The sequence below is a fragment of the Oxyura jamaicensis genome, chromosome 2 (assembly GCF_011077185.1).
Source record: "Oxyura jamaicensis isolate SHBP4307 breed ruddy duck chromosome 2, BPBGC_Ojam_1.0, whole genome shotgun sequence".
Lineage (NCBI taxonomy): Eukaryota > Metazoa > Chordata > Aves > Anseriformes > Anatidae > Oxyura > Oxyura jamaicensis.
In genome coordinates this window covers 114,860,876-114,880,848 of record NC_048894.1, presented here as the reverse complement: position 1 = coordinate 114,880,848, position 19,973 = coordinate 114,860,876, and the positions used below count along the sequence as shown (strand labels likewise).

At 41.5% G+C, this 19,973-nt stretch overlaps 1 protein-coding gene across 6 annotated transcripts in view; it reads right to left on the bottom strand.

The window, feature by feature from the left end:
- Positions 1-19,973, bottom strand: part of MAPRE2 (microtubule associated protein RP/EB family member 2) — an 88,934-nt gene that overhangs the window by 14,106 nt on the left and 54,855 nt on the right. For all 6 annotated transcript variants that reach the window (XM_035319126.1, XM_035319128.1, XM_035319130.1 and 3 more), the window contains 3 exons: positions 12,997-13,142; positions 10,810-11,023; positions 1,082-1,221 (listed from right to left, as the gene is read on the bottom strand). In XM_035319126.1, coding sequence (XP_035175017.1) covers positions 1,082-1,221; positions 10,810-11,023; positions 12,997-13,142 — 500 coding nt within the window. The remainder of the gene's footprint in view (positions 1-1,081; positions 1,222-10,809; positions 11,024-12,996; positions 13,143-19,973) is intronic.

Genomic DNA, 19,973 nt, shown 5'->3' with positions numbered 1-19,973 from the left:
TGTTACAGCAAGCAACAACTGAACACCCACTTGGAAGTTTGCTGTTGCTCAGAATTCCCCACTGAATCTGCAGTACATCTTGTTTGGGATGTGGCTATCCATCATCACCTCAAGTACGTAACAGTAGCCAAGAACTTGCAGTTAGTGCCCAAACTGAAATCTGTGCTGCTCAGGTCAATGAGAGTCTGGAACTGAAATGCCTGTAATTGTGGAAAATTATACTTGATCCAGAATGACTTCTTCCTGTATGCAGCTGCTGGGCAGCTCTTGCTCTAAAATATGAATCTTTTCCTTTCCATTTTCCTCCATCTTGGGCAAATACAGGAGTCAGGTCTCATTTATACTAGTGGCCTTGACACCATCCTGACAGCACAGATTCGAGCCAGATTCAGGTTATTTCTTTATGTCCAGTGCAGACACTCTTTTATGTCCAAGAATGGCAGAGCAGTGTCAGAGCACAAATAGCATAAATGAAAATTAAGGCCTCACATTCACAACACAAGAAATTCTGAAATTTTATTAATTATATTGCAGAATATTACTTATTAAGTATTTTCACAAAGGTAGATCACATTTTTAAATTTAAAATGGCATATTACCTTCTGAAATCTTTCATTCCAGAAAGCAGAGTGCAATGAACTAGTCTCGGTTTAGCTGCAATTCTCTAATACCCTGATATTACAAACAGGCTTGTCTTCTCCACAATGACACATTAAAGTGATTTGTTTCAAATTTGTAGCACACAAGAACAAAGACAGTATTGAGATTTTTCCTATAAACGTGGAATAAAAGATATATTTCAAAATCTAATTAGTAAAATTATCTGTAACGAAGCTCTCATACTTCAGTAAGACTTACCTATCACTCCTAAAATCTCCTTTTAGAATTACTGGCACAACACCAGTCATCTCTGTTAAATGCTATTTTAAACAATAAATCTCTTTTTTCTTCCCAGCTGAGCTATTTCAATCTTTTGTCCCTTCATAATTCTGGAGGATATCATTCAGCAGAGGGCAATATTAGATTTCACGCCTGTCTGTGACAATAAATGCATCTAATTTCACGCCTAAAGCGAATTTACCTGTTCGCTGAGCTGTATGACTTGAGTTTCCAAATCTTTATCTGATTTGGATGCTGAGCTGCTTGGTGCAGCTTTTTTTGCTGAAGATGGGCGAGAAGGTGTTGATCCTGGTTTAGAAGCTGGACTGGATTTAGCAGCACCTAAAAGGTACAGTAAACAACAGTGATCAAGATTTATCCCTGGGATAAATACATTCATATTAACCTGATACTGAAATAAGTGTATTTACAGACGGTCATTCACACAATTACTTCAATATTATAGTGGAAAAAGTTCCAGTGTTCTACCTTGGCAAAGGAAAAACTAGATTTCCCAGAAGTTTTACTTTGATCTTACTACTCAGAGTGAAGCAACTCCAAAAGTAAAATAAATAAAAATCAGATTAGGGGTATAAAGGTCCCTTAGCTGTCAGCAGCTTTCAGTCCTTTAAAAAAGATCCTGTTAAGAGACAATTCCCCCAGCCCAATATTTACGTATCTATCTCCAATCCCCCCAGAGAAAGACAGACTTGAAATAAAGTCAGCTAAACCGCCTGCGTGCTTCCTTCGTTCTCACAGCTGCACATCACTGAGACGAGGGCATTGAGATTCAGACAGTGCGGGCAGAACTCAATCCATCAGTGAGCTCGCTGTTGCCATAGGGACCAAGCAATCTGTGCTGATCTGCTTAGGTTTCACTATTTGTTTCTAATTAATTGCACTGCAGACTTGATAGAGGACAGAGCAATGCCTTCACCAGCAAGACCAGCAGCTAGCAAGTGCGTACAGGTACTCCTCACAGCACCGGTGGTGCAAAAATGCCCCGGCAGAGAAGTGTTGGTGAGAGTAGCTTTGTACCATCGTCACGGGAGCCTCAGCTGGCCTCCCACCCCATCACTGGGTCTTCTAAAGAGCAAGACACTTGTCCAGATGTGCTGTGGGCTCCACGGTCTTCCTCCACCATCAGTTGTTGTTGGCTCTGAGGCCTGAGGGGGACAGCGAGCAGGAAAAAGCCCAAATGCCAGCTGAGCTCTGAGCTTGCAGTTCACCACAGAATCACAGGATGGTTTGGGATGGGAGGGACCTTACAGACAGACCATCCAGTCCAAACCTCTGCCATGGGCAGGGACACCTCCCACCACACCAGGCTGCCCAAAACCCCATCCAGCCTGGCCTTGAACACCTCCAGGGATGGGGCATCCACAGCTTCTCTGGGCAGCCTGTGCCAGTGCCTCACCACCCTCACAGTAAAGAATTTATTGCTAATATTTAACCTAAATCTCTCCTCTTCTAGTTTAAAGCCATCACCTCCCGTCGTATCACTGCACTCCCTGACAAGGAGTTCCTCCCCAGCTTTCCTGTAGGCAAAGGACTACAGGACCACGTCTACCTTGATATTTTGACTAATTAAAAGTCAGCTAGTTAAGAATGGGATTGTCAAGGTGCTTTCAAAGCCAGGAAAATTGAATTTCTTTGGGTTAGCAAAAAAATAGAGGAAAATAGGTGTCAAAATATGTAAGAGAAACACATGCATGAATGAAAATATGCATGAAATTATCACTGTAGCATTCTAGTGATGATACTGCTATCACACTCAACTCAATTTCCCCATTTCTTGTTGCATTCTATACCAGTAGGAAGCAGTCTGGGACATGGGCTGAAACTTAAATACTATAAGACAAGCTATAGACCTTCAGATGTGAAACCTTGGCTTACCCATCTACCAACTACCCTTCTTCTTCAAGGCAGCACTAGACTTCCCCTTCTCCAGATACCCTCACACAAGTGGAGGAACAAGCTGCTCAGCTTTTCAAGGGCAGCACCCCCTGGCCTAGCAGCTCCTCACAGTTTCCCCTCAGGGTTGTAGTGCATGACCTGAGCGAAGCAGGCTCCGCAGCTGCTCTATGGTGCTCCCTCTCCTGCTCAACAACCCCCTTAAGCAAGCTCTTTCTTTGTAGGCTATGGCACTGATCACAAAAACCCAAATCATTAGGAACGCATCACTTTTTGACCTGCGGAGAGAGTTAAGGATAGTGCAAGCACAGACATTGACTCCTCAGGTATTCTCTTTAATTTGCAGCTGAGGCACCCTCCCAGCACACACTGAACAATCTCACATCACCACAATCTGTGAACAGAGGGGACTGAACAGTACCAGATACACAGCACTGTGTTCTGCCTTCCTTTGGAAGGCACAAAGCCTTCTGAATTTCTACAGTGAAATGTTACTAAGCTTTATGAAGTCCAAACAAATGAAAAGAAATCGACTTTTGCTCTGCTGCTTGGGGTCAGCTGTTAAATCAACACGTATTCCAATTTCAGTAACACACTTATAAGCCAGCTAAATAATCTGAGCACTTCAGACGGTATCAGCAACAGCTGGACAGAACTTAATTGCAACAGAGAATGCCTCGGGTTTTCTAATTTAAAATTTCCTGGAAGAAAAAAAATGTAAAAAAGCTTTAGCGCACATTTATTCTAAAACATCGCTTTTGCAATCAGCTCAGAGAGAACCCTCCCATTTGTAACAGAAGCATGATTTCATAAAAGAATTAAAGGATGCTGGTTTGTGGAGTACTGCAGTGCTGGAGACAGCCAGATATCTAAATGGAGATGAAAGATCTTAATAGACCTTAATAACTTTGCTATTGAGCACCACAATGACTTTGCAGTCAATTAGAGCAGGCGCAGAGTAACTCCTAATTTGTTGTTCATAGGTGCTACATAATACAAAGAGTTCAAGTTCTCTTCAATGTTACATCTTCCATGAAAATATTTATTGTTCGTCTCCAGAAAAAGTCCTTTATACTGGTAGTTATTATATATTTTGTAAGACTTTTCAGGCATCCCACATGACCTATATCACTAAAAAGTAGTTTTTTTGTTTGTTTTCCTTGGACAGCAGTCCATGAAGTCCGACTTCCATATTCTGAGAAAGCACTATGTTTTATGCAAATATCTTACATACAAAATACACTCTTATCAGCTCTTTTCACTGAACTGAGAGAACTGCATTGTAATCAGTGCCATAAGTGTTACCTATTACTGATTTGTTTCCACGTGTACTGCAGATGTTCGAAGAGAAGTGCGGAGTCCTGCACTGGGAGGAGAAACCCCAGTCCCCAGAACACACGGGGGGGCAGCTGCCCAGAAAGTAGCATAGCGGAAGAGGACTTGGGGGTCCTGGGGGACACCAAGCTGGACTCTTTTCAGTGGTGCCCAGTCAAAGGACAAGACACAGCAGTTGCAACTTGAAATGCAATAAATTTTATTTAAACTTCAGAAAAAACTTATTTCCTGTGTGGGTGACGGAGTACTGGCACAGGCTGCCCAGAGAGGCTATGGGGTCTTCTCCTTGGAGATCCTCAAAAGCCACCAGGACATGGGCCTGGGCACCCTGCTCTGGGTGGCCCTGCCTGAGCAGGGGGTTGGAACAGGTGACCTCCAGGGGGCCCTTCCAGCCTCCATCCTTCTATGGAAACTTCCTCTGTTCCACAATGTTCTACTTTTAGGTCAATACAGGGTTCAAATAGTTTTTGTTTCTTTATACACTGTATTGCAGCTGCATCAATTAGCACCTGGGTAACTTTCTGTACCTGCCCATGTAACACTAGCAGAGATGAGAAAAATTAGGTCACTTTAGCACTGACTTGAATAAATACAAATTACTAAAGAAGTTATTTTGTCTTGTGCTTAAATAAGCTAGATGAAACAAATTTTGAAATGCATTAGTTTTCTACCTGTGGTGCTCCAGAAACAATTACTAGTCAGCTTAATCTGAATTAAATATATCCCCACAGCTCTAGCTTTATTATTCTTTTCACTAAACACAGAAATTTTACAGGCAGAAGTGCACTTCCTAAATATAAAGCAGTACATGTTGGCACTGTGTATGTTTTGGGTACAACAGAGCCAGGTTCCCGATGCCAGGCCACTTTACATCCCAAGCGCAGTCTTGCAGACGAGACCAATTTAACATTTAAAGACAAATTTTCCGTAAAGCTCTATGAGTAATTAGTGCTCTGTTAAATAATTATGTAAAATTCCCGGAAAACACGTGCACGACTGCAGCGTGGACATGTGTGAGGACAGCGCGGAGAGCAATGAAAGCCCTGAGCAAGCAAGGCTTGGCTGAGCCCTCACAGCTATTGCTTCAGGGGAATTTGGGAACCACTTCCAGTGTATCCTTCCAATTAAAAATCTGAGATTTTTCAATTTGAAATTAATAAAACTTCATAAAACGAAGATTCCTGACTCATGCCACAGAAGAATAAACAAACCCACTAAGAGGCCACCGAGCTAGCAATTTATTCACCAACCGAAGTCTCAAATCACTTAAAACAAATGAGTGAGAACAGTAAGCAAATTAATAGTCTCGCACACTTATTGTTACAGCTACACTGGGATGCAAGAAGCTGTTCAATTTAGGGATGCTTGGTGGCACTAGTGATGACAACTGATGCTTAATGGGAATGAAATGACCTCGGACAAAATCTGACTCAATTTCCAGCATCCCGACACGCAGCAGTGCAGCGGCCCGGTTATTCTGTGGTACTGGCTTCCCTCGGGGCTGGCAGGACCCCTCTCTCCTCAGCTCCCCACACGTCCACCACTGCTGCCTCCAGCACAAATGAATACTTCTCTTTAGATTTAAAATAATCAAAATTTAAATGGCCAACATTAATTGCTGTCAACTGAAACCCTATTTTCTCTAGAAAAATCTTCAAGCATGCAAGCATTCATCTTCAGTGGATGAAGCCATTCCACATCGGCCTTACAGAAGAAAACATTTTAAAATGTCAAGTGATCCAAAAAAATACCACAACCCTAAGAATTATAAAATTCTGTAACTATCTGCTTAGCCATCCCAAAAGGAAAAAAAAAAATCTGAAAAAATACTCCAAGTATATTGAAGTATGAAACATCAAGCAAAAATTTAAGTAAGATTTAAGTAAGGTTCCCATAATACACTTAAGATGTCAAATTTCACCATAGTTTTTCAAGCAGGATTGTCTCATTCAAAAAAAGCCCCCTTGCTCGTGCACTGCAAGCAGTGTTGCTACATGGTCTAAACTCTGTCTCAATGTGTTTAAAAATCAAACTCTTTTGATGCGGGTAGTGGGAGTGCATCTGGATGAAGGCTGAGCCATTTTTCTCTCCACCTCAGACATGGTGTTCCTCACATGTTCCTTTGGCCTCACATGAACTAGGAGAAAAGCATTTTCAATTTGTCACCTCGCAGCTCTTCCTATCCTCAGCTCTACCACATAGCTCTGGAGCAACACACCGTAACGAACAGGGGTTACCAACTGCCTGCAAGTTGGGGAAAAAACTGCATGTTTTGGTGGAAAACAAAGAAAAATGCATCGGAATGAGCTCTCTGGTCCCTTGGGATGCTTAATCATATCGCCAACTGCTACAATAAAGACTGGTTTTGTTGAATATTTTTACCCCTCAAAATTAATTTGCAGCACTTCTGCAAATTAAGGGTATACCATTTCCCTAAAGGACATGGGCATTTTTCTTGCATAACTGGCTCTTCGATGGCGTATACACACACACACATATATATATATATAGCATCCGTGTACAAACAGTTCATTCTGCCCTGGTTATTTTCCCTGTCATAGCACGATTATTTTTAGCTCTCATGTGATCCGCCAGTATTTTCCAGCTCCGCTTTAGTCATCCTGCTCTCACAGAATATTTCAAAATAAAAAGACGAGCAGCCTTCAGATCTAAGAACCGCTCACATTTTTAGCTTATATGTAAATAATTAATTTTATTGAGCTGTCTTTTACCCAAATATTTTTGACACTCCATACCCTGCAACAGGCAGTGCTCTGCGTAGATTCGCTCCAATACACAGGAAGGCTTACATAAGCCATTAGCTAAAATCCTGATGACTGGATCACAATTTTCAATTTGATCAGATGAAGCTTTTCTCCCCCCTCCCCCTTTCTTTCCCCCCTTACAGGGAGGATTAGAGCAGGCACAAACAACAAGGCACGAACATTTTAATCCCTTACAGTAATTGTGACTCTACATCTGTAGGCTGTTTACCACCGCACCAGAGAAAAGCAGGAGCTGTAGGAGAGCCACAGGCTGAGGGCTGGCAGATGGCATCATATCCAAAAGCAGCTGTGGTACTGCTGGCTGAGAGCCCATGCGCGTGGGCGGTGCTGCTGGTTCCCCTCCGTAAAGGATGAAAACTCATTCATCCCCCCAGCAAGGAGCTGCATTTACCTGTTACCCCTTGCTGTTTCTAGAAGAAAATATGCGTTACCGAAGTCCTCTGTCCTCCACACCACTGCCAGCTCCTCAAGAAATTGTCTCTGTCTCTGGAGAAAGAAGAGGCAGCACGAGGGTGGCACACAGATCAGCTGTGGGGGACGATTTATGCTGCCATCTCCGAGCTGTGTTACCCTTGACACACGCAGACTCTTCGGGCCGAGTGCCTTTGGAAGGGGTAGGGAAAAGGCTGCAGGTGTGCTCTCTGATTAGCACAAGAATCGGTGTGTTTTCAGACCTCTCCAGTTCTGGTTTGTTTTAACAGCATCTTGAAAAATGAAGTCAAGACCACACTTGGCATTTGCAGAGATTGCAGGTAAATACCCACATACAGGTACAGAAAGCAGCTACCAGATACAGGGGGTCTGCCAAGCCTTAGTGTCAGATTGAAACACCCAAAATAACACTAACTCATTACAGCTACCATATTAGGGTAAGCTTTCAGAGGGCTCTCTAGGGATTTGACCACTTTTTTTGGTAACCAAATCATATATCTTAGCCTACCTCCGAAAGGCCAGTGCTAGAACCCCAGTTATGAATAACGAAAGAGATTAGCACCTCCTAAATCACTCAAAAACAAAGCTCTGGCAAAGAGCACTGGAATTGCTCTTCTGTGGAAGAGTATGAATCATCCGAAACACACGTGAAATAGCAGCTAAATATATTATTCCCTTAAATATGTATATACATCAATTTGGAATAGGCGTATTTAAAGGTCAGTGACAAAAACAAAAACACAATGTGAACAAGTGCCCATATGTCTACTTGCTCCTGACACTAAACAGAAGATGCATACACATAGGTGTGTCTGCTGCATGCTGTTTAAAAACTTTTGGATTATATTAAAAGATCTGCAGGTTTCTTAATTTTATGGCACTACCGCATCTTTTTGTTTTGTTAATGATCTGAAATTCATTACAATTTCAAAGCATCAGTGGCAAAGTAAAGCAAATCACATGTTAAAAATAGCATGAAGAAAAGAAAACACAGAAATGGAGGCAAGCTACTGTGGCAAGCTGCAATTGATGCTGGCAAACGTTTGCTGCATTGGTGTAAGAGGTTGTTACATCAAGGAGCCCACAATGTTTACTGTTCCCACAACAAAGTTGGTGGAAGTAGAGCTGTGCCCGAAACCTCAGCCATTTCACCAAAGACCCAGGGTTGTGGAGTAACAAAACAAATCAGCATTAAAGTTATAGATAGCTATTTAAACTATGCCATCTGATGTTGCACTTACTTGTGGGCATACATTCCCTCTTTGTGATTTTATTATTGTGGAAGATGAAACTCCAGATGGGGCAGAGAATTCTGCAGTTGTTGTAGAACTCAGGAGAATTTATATATTATTTTGCCTTTAATGTAAGTGGTTCAACTTGTTTTACTCATATGGGCAGTGTCATTACAGTTCCAGGGTATTCACTGCCTGCAAAGCGCACACATGCATGCACAGGCACACACACATACAAGCAGAGGTACAGAAGCACATCTTTGATGAAGATTTCTCGTCTACCTGGGACTTGTTCCCACATCCTCCCAGCTTAACCCCAAACAGCAGGAGCTGATGCACACACAAGCCTGCAGATGCAAACAGCCCTCCTCCCAGAGCGTCCTACATCAACAGGCACCCTGTAAGGGCTCCCATTCTTTTAAGCAATCAGGCAACAAGATGTTGTGAGACGAGACACAAAGACACAATACGTCAGTGAAATTAAAACACGCTCAACTGGAAGTTGAATGAACATATGAATGACACTTAACTGAAACAGTCCTGTTCAACACAAGCAGCAGTAAAAGATAGAACACACTTACTTCACCGAGCCTCATGCAACTCCATACCCTTCTTCCCTGGCTCAGAAAACCTACTAGTGTCTTTCCTATCATAATTCTGCTCAATAATTAAGTTAATAATACTTAAATAAATAAGGCAGCTTTCCATGAAAAAGCCAACTTCTACAACCATAAAAGATCTTTACAGAAGTCATCCCAGTTGTCCTACTCCATGCAGAAGGTATGTGATGTGCTTATACAACCAGCAATAGCACATGAGATCACTGCATTAACATCCAAATCAAGAGGCTGCTTCCACGCCAACAGCAATTCCATTTCTCTAGGATTGTCACCTCCACAGCTTTAATTTGGATGACATATTTATGACTTAGGTAGAAACAGACCATTAGCATGAAGATTTAAAAAACATGTTTTTTAATACAAATCTGCATTTTCCAATTTCTCAAGTGGACCACACCATGACATTAGCACTTGTTGTTTCAAGACACCTCACAGGAAATTATACCAAGTCCTGAAATTCAAAAGTTTAGATGTAAGATAGCGCAAAACAAAGATGTTAACAAAACAGAACTTCAGAAGCTCAGAGCATCACTGGCCCGCTATTTGGTGCTCAACTTACTGGGAGCACTAAGAAGATGAAGGCAGTTGGCCAAATATGCTCACTTTTGATGTCAGAAATGATCAGAGCAGAATATGTCAATCTGTGTATGATTCTAGAGCTTAAGCCAGTCTAGAACTGAGGTTGCCTGCCCCTTTTGCCAGCACCAGTTTATATCTGAGCCCATGAGAGACGACAGGTCACAGAATCATGCCAACTGAAAATCAATCATTATTGCCTGGGTTAGCATGAATAAAGTAAACCCAGGACACATCAATAAAGGAATTAAGTGGGCATACATGTGTGCTTCTGTGTGTATAAACCTACATATCTTCAGGCAACCAACCCCAGCACCACTTGTTTAGTGGTTAATTTTAAAAAGTTACCTGTTCTCTTGTTCATTTAACTCAGTTACCAAGAAAAATAGCATCTGTTTAGTGACCAGTAGTGCTCATATTACATAAATACCAAAGATCAGGCTTAGTTGTTTAGTCCTGTTGCCAAAACACAAAGCAGTATGTCTGAAGACAGGTGTATCTTCAAAAAAGAGCAATAGTTGCATGTTGCTTACATAGGGGATTAGTGTACCTGAGCAATAAGCATGTATAAAAGCACATTTTTAAAAATATTTTTTCTTTCTAGACAACACTTAGGATGTGACAACGTAAAGAGAAAAAAAAAGTTAAAAATCAGCCTGTTATCAACTTCCTGTATGGGTGGAAGTGTGTGAGAAGAACACCTCCCATTTCCTTTTCTTGAATATACATGCACACACCACAGTCAGCGATGAGAAGCTTAGAAGCCTTTTCCTCCACCATCAGATACTACTAGAGTCCACAATGTTTATATCAAGGGTTCAGTGGGGGAGACCCTACAGCTCATAGAACTGGGCCAAATTAGAGAGCACCATGAGAAGTTAACTTCTGCCATCTCAGATGCTAAGCCTATGACAACACACGAAGAATGGCCTGTGCACACAAAAAAATAATTTCTAACTAGTATTTAGGCAAAATGGGTCACAGTTTATAGTCGTCTTCAGAGACAGAAATAGAATTTGTTACGACGCAAAATACCTGCAGTAGGAGAGTTTGCATGATGAGACTTTTTGGGCAGGTTAAAGATCTGTTCACCAGGATCTGGTGGGGGAAGAGCATCTTGGCCTTGTCGAGCTTCCACAGGGTCATATTCCTTTCCATCATAGTTAGCATCAAAGAACTTCTTAAACCATTGAATGAAATCCAAGTTGTCTTGGAAGCGCCCTTTGACCAGTTTTTCCACTGGAATTACCTGAAAGTTAGAATAAAGGTTCCATCATTGCCATTTTTAAATTAATACACACAATTATTTGAAAAAGAAACACAAACAAACAAAAAAATACCCTACCCCAAACTTCTAACTCTTTCAGCATATATTCTCTGACACCTTCTTCTGTGAAAATACAATGAAGACCCAGCCCTTGAAGTAGCTTCAAGGTGCACGCAAGCCTTGAAAACTGCTCTGCCATAGAGTTACTCCTTTCTTATTGTAGTGACAGCCGTGGTGAACGAAGCTTTTCTTGGAGTAGCACTCTACTCAATTAAGTGGGGATTTATGGTTTTTAATGGATATGCTGCAGTTGGGCATAGTAACGGTGAACAATTCTTCAAAAGGTCTAGACAAAGTTCCTTGCTCTCTGTGGTACTCTCTGTACTACAAAAACCCAGCAGCTTTTCCAAGACATGCTGAAATTCAAACCAACCTACATTTTGGCAGTACATGTTCACCATAAGAGCTAACCCTGAGGTTTTAACCTTGTAATTTTTTTCCATTCCATACATAGCTATACATGGAATAGCTTGTTGACCTGAAAAGGTTGAATAAAATGCCTATAAACTTCCAGTAAAACAAGAGAGAGGCTATGAAGATGTCTGCCCATCAATACCCTTCAAATCTTTCATGGAAATGAAGCCTCCAAGAGGTGACTTGTGGCAGCGTTACAGAGTAAGGAGGTAGTTCTATAACGCTCTGCAGGAGGCGCAAGCTTCCCAGATGTTATAGGCAGGCAGGGACTACCAAAGGGAATGCTGAAGAATGACGACTACCTTGCTTTGCTTGATCCATACAGCTGATTAAAGAGCCTGGTTAAATATTAATGCCTCTTGAATGCATGTGATTTTCAACTGGAAAAAGGGTACCTAAAACAATTTTAATTTTCATTTTTTCCTCAAGACTAAGACAACAGTAAAGCGTTTTGTAAGTCTATGATACTCCTATAAGGATTCACATAGGATTTTGCATATCTTTTCCTCATTGTTCCAGTTGTATTTTTTAATGTTGCATTGACAGAGTAGAGCAAGTTTTCTGCCTATAGAAAAATTGACAGTGTTCAACGTTATTGGGCCTTCTGATGCTTCACTGTCAAATCATACTGTAAATAGAAACACCCACAACTTTTCAAAAAATAATGAGGGTTTTCCACTGCTTTATGAAAGTCTTGAAGGACTCTCTAATAAGGCTGTTTAACTCTCAGAATAAGGCAACACTGAAAGTCATTGCAGAATCCTAAAATGATATACAGGCACCTCATTAAAACTTCCAACTATGAGAACATGATTTTTCGTTATTCATTTTTATCAGCATAGTAATTTATATTTGTGAGTTCATCAACCCACAAAGTCGAGCACAAATCCAGTTCCTGATGGTTGTACAACAAGACATTTCTAAGAGACCTCCATTCTTAACTTTAGAAAGTCACATATGTGGGACAACCTACCAAGTCACTGGGTAAATCATTCCAGCTCTTGAATACTTGAAATTCCTTAAACCCAGTTTTGGACAAGAAACATGGAATGCTTATAAGATCAGCATATTTCCGAGTAATTTTGTTGGAAATTCAGGTCATCAGTAATTTTATGGTATCTCAAATTAAGGTTCTGGTATTCAATGATGGCAAAGAATTTCCACAGATAGTATTTTCTCAAAAGGGTTTCTGATATTAAGAAATAATGAGGTAGGCTCTACAGTTCCTCAGCAGACACATGGACTCAATTTTCACTTTGTATCTAAATGAAGCATGCCAAATTTCTTCCCTCATGCCCAAATACCCTTTTCAGATGATGAAAGATCAGGAACATCTTCACATACAATTTCTAACTCCAGTTCCAGTCAAAACTTGAAGCGGACTTAAGTGCTTTGAAGTTTGTTTCCCCTATTTATTGACTTTACCCAGCTTATATCTTGTGAAGCTCAAAGTGATTGCAATACAAATACGGAATGCCTACCTTATCCACATTCATTCTTTTAAACGATGCTTGCAGAAGCTTGAAATTGTGAATGTATTCATGCTCCAGCTTTGCTTGGAACTTTACTTTCTTCAAGCTAATGCACCCTGGGAACAACATGTCCATGAACTGGCAGTAAGCTGCTCCTATAACAAGAGAATGCATTGACATTAATCCAGACGCACCCAGCTAAGACCAAACAGCATTTAATGTCATTAGCAGAAAGCAACCGCGCTGAGTAAGTCTCCGTTGCGGTTGTCCAACTCTATGCACCCAAGATCTACTTGTCTAATGTACGATGAACAGTGTGACTTACTCACTCCGTGGAGTTCTTCCATTCACTCTGGATGCACGCAGCACTGTTGTACAACAACTGAAGAACCACCACGACTAATGCAAAATGAATCTTCTATTTAAAACTGATGTTCTTGGAGTCCCTGTACACAGTAGGACTGCCCATACAGTGAGAAGATCACAGTCAGAATGGAAATCTCCTAATAAGCTCCTTCAAACTTCACAGCCCCCTGAATTCAGCCAAGCCAAGATCTTATTTTTTTTCTGGCAACTGAAGTTGGAAGCAATCCTATAGACTAGTGCCAATCAAGTCCAAGGCAATCATTCAAGATTACATCAAACCATGATTTAAAATAAATTTGCAAAGCTCCAGCTTGTTAAAACACCCTCGTCGTTTTCATCCCCTCTAAAAACAAGCTTCGTTACTGATCTTTATCGCCTGTGAAAAGCATTTAAATAAGCAGACTTTAGCACAGTCCACCCACTGCCCCTAATTTCAGAAGCTGGGCTGCCAGCTTTAGTTCTCACTTAAAACAACAGGGTCGCTAAGTTCAACTTTGAGGGCTATCTGACCTTACATATTAGTAGGTAGGGGTGTGTATCTATAACCAATCCAGCACAGAGTGGCAAGTACACTGAAAAATGTCTAAACAGTGTACTGACTACAGCTAATAGGGATAGTCTTGTACATAGAGATCTTCCCCCTACAACATTATCACGTTACTGTCATTTGCAAAATACGTCCATATTGTTGACTCAAGTGTTGGGAAATTAAGGCTGAAAATGTTCAAGGAAATCCGAGGAAAACAAATTTCAGTTCTTCAGAAGAGAGTTTTCTAGTCCACAAACGCTTTATGATCAGCGAAGATTCACTCATTTCCGAAGCATGGGGTTATAGAGGGTGTTATGTCTCCACTTGAGCACACAGGCCAGGTAAATCATCACCTGAATACTCACGACAAGTTAAATTTCACATCCACAGAAAAACTTTTGTGTTCTTAGTGCACATCTGTTTCAATAAACTTAAGTCTCCAAAGCTCATCTATGAGAATTATTTTAAAAAAATAACTCTGCTTATTGCTCATGCAGAAATCCAATTAACAAATTGGGCACCTGGCTTGTCCAGTTTTACAGGAGTGGCAACAATAACTGAAACTAACACATTTTTCTCCATGGGCATGCATGTGTTTCGACAGCACCAACTTTATGCATCAGATAGCTCTCATTCTGTGTCCATTCAAGCATCGTATAAAGGGTTACAGAGCTTATAACTTCCCCAAAAGAGAAGTAGAGAGTAAGAGCAGAGTCCAAAAACATTCCCTAAATACTGATATGAAATTTGATTGGGGACTTACAAGATCAAGCCATAGTGCTGAAAACCAGGTCCATTTTAAAAAAATAATAATTTTCTTAATTTTGCCTAGCTTTGTGGAGGAAAACTGTCAAAAAAACTGATTTTCCAAGGACACCTTGTACTTAGCTGTTTGCAATGGTTTTGATATGATTAGGAATCAAAGTAAGATATTCCCTAAAGAAAAATAACCCTTCTGGCAAACTACAAACATCAGATGACAAAATTTGCATCTTCTTATATAAAACTATATAAACAGAATTAGTTATTCAAACCTCATCCTTAGCAAGAGAACTAGCAAATATGGAGCAACAGAAAAATGACATTACAATTAAAACCATGGTTATACAGATAGTGCATGGCTTGACTACATTTATTACTGTTTAATTTCATGCAAAAGGATTATTATGCAATTATTTCATGTTATAAATTGAATTTGTTCCTAACTCTGCCCTTTCATCCCCCCATATCCCAATTATAAGCTTTACTCTGATATCTAAATAATTGCCTGGAGGTCTTGAAAATGCACTGTGCAACCTTTCATCTATATCCTTTTAGAGAACTCGAAACCTAAAATGTTCACATGAGATTTCCTCCTCCTGCTCGTAATGCAAATTCCATTTGCTTGCCTTTAGACAGGGACTTTCTTACTGGGTTTAAGGCTCTAGTTAAGACGTTTCCTTGAGTTTCTTCTCCTCATTCAGACGGTTGTTTCTGTATTTTGTGAGCCAGGAGGTGGTCCCGGGTCCGCACAGCGCTCGAGGGCAGAAAACACTGGCATACATCCATGTGATGGTACACACCCGGTCTCTCACACAATAATGAAGCCTGCTGCCAGACTCTTTCCCCAACAGGAGGATTTTATTACAAACACAATTTATTAAAATGCTCCTTCCTGAAGTGCAGAGGCAACATACAAACACAGACTGAACGAAACACTACCAGCTACAGAAAGAAGAAACTTTGCGACTCCCAGACAGCAGCAGAAAAAGTTAAAAGTATCATTAGAGTTAGCTGGGACTACCTGATTTTAGACATCAAAGATGTCTACATACAGATACACACACACACACACACACAAATACACACACTTAATATCACATAGGCCTTACTTATTTATAATGTTGCCCCCTAAAGCCTGTAGCTATCACACTGCATTAGGATGCCAGCACAGCAGAACCAGGACACTACTTTCTGCGCCGCCAACTGTTGAGATTTCACGGAGGCAGCAGGAAAAGCAGGACTGTGGAGGTTATGCAAGGCTGCAGTGCCTTCACTTCCCAGCCACAGCACATTGACACGTGGTCCTCTGCACGCTGGGCAGCACTTTAGGTCTATTCAATGTACCGTGCAACTGATGTTTCAATGCAGCTGCCCAGGAAAGGAGTAATCTTTAACATAACATAAAGAACTGCAGTAGAGATAACGATGTCATGGCTTCTGACAGATAGCTCTTGCATAATTTACATGAACAAATGGGGTTTTATGCCATTATGTTTTATTCAAGATTCAAAAACCTCCCTACATTCTCTGGAAAAAAAAAAAAAAAACGCCCCCAAAGAAACAGAACCACCGAAAAACCTCACCCTAAACCTAACAAATCTCTACAGCAGAACACTACCTGCCCAGAACTGCTCTCAGAGTACATCTGTCTCTGCAACCAAGAAACTTTTGTATACATAAAAAAGCTTTTGTATACATAAAAAAAAAGCAAACATATGAAAAAGAAATAGTTTGAAATCTCTTCAAACAACAGATGAAAACTAAAGGCGATGGCACTGCAGAAGAGATTATTGAACGTGGGAGACACGTCGATGTTAAAACCCTACTACCCTGTATTAGCAAACAATTTTGAATCCCTGCACAAAACCCCTTTCATTTTTCCATCTAGAATATTGACGCAGCCACCAATTACAAGAGATATTCAGGGGCCAGATGCCAAAACCAACTCGCAAACACAATTAGCGAGCAGGAACTCCACGCTCGCTTTCACGGTGAAGGGCACGGCAGCAGCCCAGGAGGGTTGCTCCATCCAGCTGGCACGCCCGGCTACCAGCAAAACCGTTCTACTTGACTCAGTTTTAATATTTATAGGAAAATAACGGAGTGAAGTCGCTATGGTGAGTCTTGGTAGCATTCAATCTGGCGGGCACACTCCATGCTGCTGCCTCAGTCCGAGGGGAGGCTTATGACTCATTTTCTTCCCCTCCTCTTTGGGAGGAATTTCGCTGTGGCTGAGATGGAAAAGCCAAGCAGCACCGCTGGCTTCAGGCACGGCCGCGTGTGGCCGGCCGCACGGCCAGCCAGCTGCTTGTGCCGCTGGGTTTTGGTGCATTTTGGTGGGTTCGCTGGGCAGACGGAGGGCAGAGGAGGGGCAGGGCTGCTGGGGCTGCGGTCAGACACAGAAGAGCCAAGTGAAAAGTGAAAAGGTTGTTGTTAAGGCTAGGTTTGCCTTTCTCTCCCCCATCTTGAGGCTGATCCATCCAAAAATGTAAGCTAGGGTTTTCTTGATAATCAGAGATACTTCTGCTTCTGACTGCTCCAATCACAAGGAAATTCAAGGAGACGGCAACGAAAACAAGAGAACACCATTTACTGCAAGTTTTTACTGCTCGGAAAACCTCCTAGATTGCAGCTGAAGAACAAGATTAGATACTTGCCTTTTTGAACAGGTATATTTTTTCATTTATAAATGAAAATCACAGTATTGTTTGCACACTATCAAATATTATAATACAAGCACAAGCATGCCCAAGTTGATATTTGCCCTCTCTAGGAGACGTCAGGCCAATCCTTCACATCCTGTCCCTCCTTGTTCACCCCTCCATCCCTGCACCGCATGGAGACAAGACCTCAGCAAGCCATAAAAAACCACAGCAGACAACGTGGGAACACAAAGGGCCTGTGAAAAGGCAGGGCCTGTCTCTGTGTGGGTGCGTTAGTTTAGTCCTGAGGTCAAAACCACAGCAGAAGAAACTAAGCTCCAAACTAGAATTTTACTGGAAATGTTTAATCGAAATTTTGCTCTACAGTCAGCACGCAGCTCAAGCTTAAGCATTTTGACTGGGCCTCAGTTTGATTTTCAGACACTTATTTTTGAAAAGTTACAGTTGTGAAAAAGGCTGACTGCACTTTTTTTTAATATTTGTTTGCTTTACGGATTTTTTTTAAGAGATAATCTAAGAAAAATATCCTGTGCCATTAGACAGAAATTCCTTCAAATTATTCATTCACTCCAAAGTTGCAACAACCTAACCACGCATTTGGAAAACACAGCACTATTTGTACGCACGTTACTCATAAGTGCCTCAGCTCACTAGAGCGATGGTTGCCAACACTGATGGGAAAATGCACACACCCTGTGTTTCTGTTGCTGAGGGAACAAAAAAAGGGCAGTAACTTGCAAGGAGCATGTGTGACAATACTTTTGATAAGAAATGGGGAAAAAAGCAAAGGCCAGCAACACAACGTTGTGCAGCACAACAGCACTGCAAGCTTACCTTTTGCTTCCAGCTTCCTAGAATCACTTCCTTGGAAGCGACACAAAGGCAGGAACACTGCAGGTTTCTTATGCAGGTATGGGCTTTTATTAGAATTTCAAATATGTGTTCTTCCATTATGTCACTCTTACTATTTTCTTAAAAAAGCTGGGCATGTCTGTGAGCATCAAGTTGTGTTACCTACAGCCCTGCCTGTGTTTAAGCAATGGTACAGCTCGCGTTGAACGCTCCAGCAGCCACAGCCTTCCCACTTGTAGTTGCACTTCTAGCAACACCTGTATGACCGAGGACATGGGTCAACAAACTTATGTTTCTCAAATCAGAGTGTATTTTGTTTATTGAAGAGATTTCAGCCCATTTCCTGGCGAATGTTTGAGCCCAGTGCAATTTACTGCCTGCTTAGTGGTAGAGAAGCCAGATGTGCATCAGCGAAGCAATGCTGGCTTGAGCTTTGCCCTTCCCACTAACAGTCTTGGGAGGGCACTTAAAATATTAAGTACAAGTGATCCAGATTAGGTGCGGCCCTGCACTCCTGCAAATAGCTGCAGGAGCAGAGCACCTATGAGGGCAGTGAGTGCCTGCATGCAGACAGGAGCTCTGCAGAGCAGCACTGCCATAGAAAACAGCACCCAGAACTACCCACCTCCTACAGACCTTACCTACCGGGATAGAGATGCATGAAACTAAACGATGTTTGCTTTGGAAACTCCGCTCACTGCAGGTGGGGCTTTTGAGGGAGGTAATCCAGGATATCCACTGATCATTTTAAATAATGGGTAGTGGAGGGAGGTTACCCAGTGCTAGCTTGTATTCTCTTCAATACGTGCATCATTGAGCTTCTCGTTAAAAACTCTGCTCTGTAAAACTTATACTTAATTTTTAGTAATAATTTATTTTGGAATTCATTAATTTTGAAATGGGCAGACCAGAAAAAATGCAGAAAACACAGTTCCCATTTAACTTAAAATAGCTGTGTAACCCATCTAGACTAAAAAACAAAACCACATAGCAGGCAAAATCTAACAAACTCTTTAAAAAGGGGGGAGATTAAGCAAGCAATGGCAAGTGACAACTTTAGGAGTAATTAAACAGATAAAGAAGTGAAAGCCTTGTTAAAGTTCTATTCCTCCTGAATTCTTAATGAATAACATGAAAACGCACATACATACATATATATACGTATATATAGGCTGAAAGTCTCAAGACACAGTTTTGCAAGCTTCCCCAAAAAGTTTTGGAAACGATCTTAAATGCGATCATCAACATCCATTATATCCCCCTAATCCTAAACATCATATGGAAGACATTACAGAGTCATTTACACCGAGCATCCTCTGTGCTGCAGGACCCCAGAACAACATGCCAGTTCCTTGAAACATGGCTTGGTTTCACAGTGCATCGAGCCATGTTTTAATCACGTTTCCAAGCTGCTCTAGCGACCCAGACTTTGTTTTTTCCAGTTTGCAACCTCGCAATGTTGAAAGATGCTTCAGCTCAGCCTGCACTAACACACCAGGCTGTGCAGAAACCGTGCCGGCACCAAAAGCCCTAGCAGGGTGCTGTAACGCAGATTTTAGTAATACACATCAGTTTATATAGACACTGAGCAAAATACACATTCTGAGGCAGGGAAAATGAAACAAATCCTGTCCCTCAGAAGAGGGGAGCAGCTCTCCTTGCTGCAACATGTCAGCCATCACAAGGGACAGTGGCCCACAGAGACTGTGGTGAAGCCCTCCCCAAAATCCCAAGCCCTGAAGGCAGCACAAAGCCACACACAGAATGACATCTGCTGTGCCAGCACACCGCTCTCCTTGCTTCGAGACGGTGCC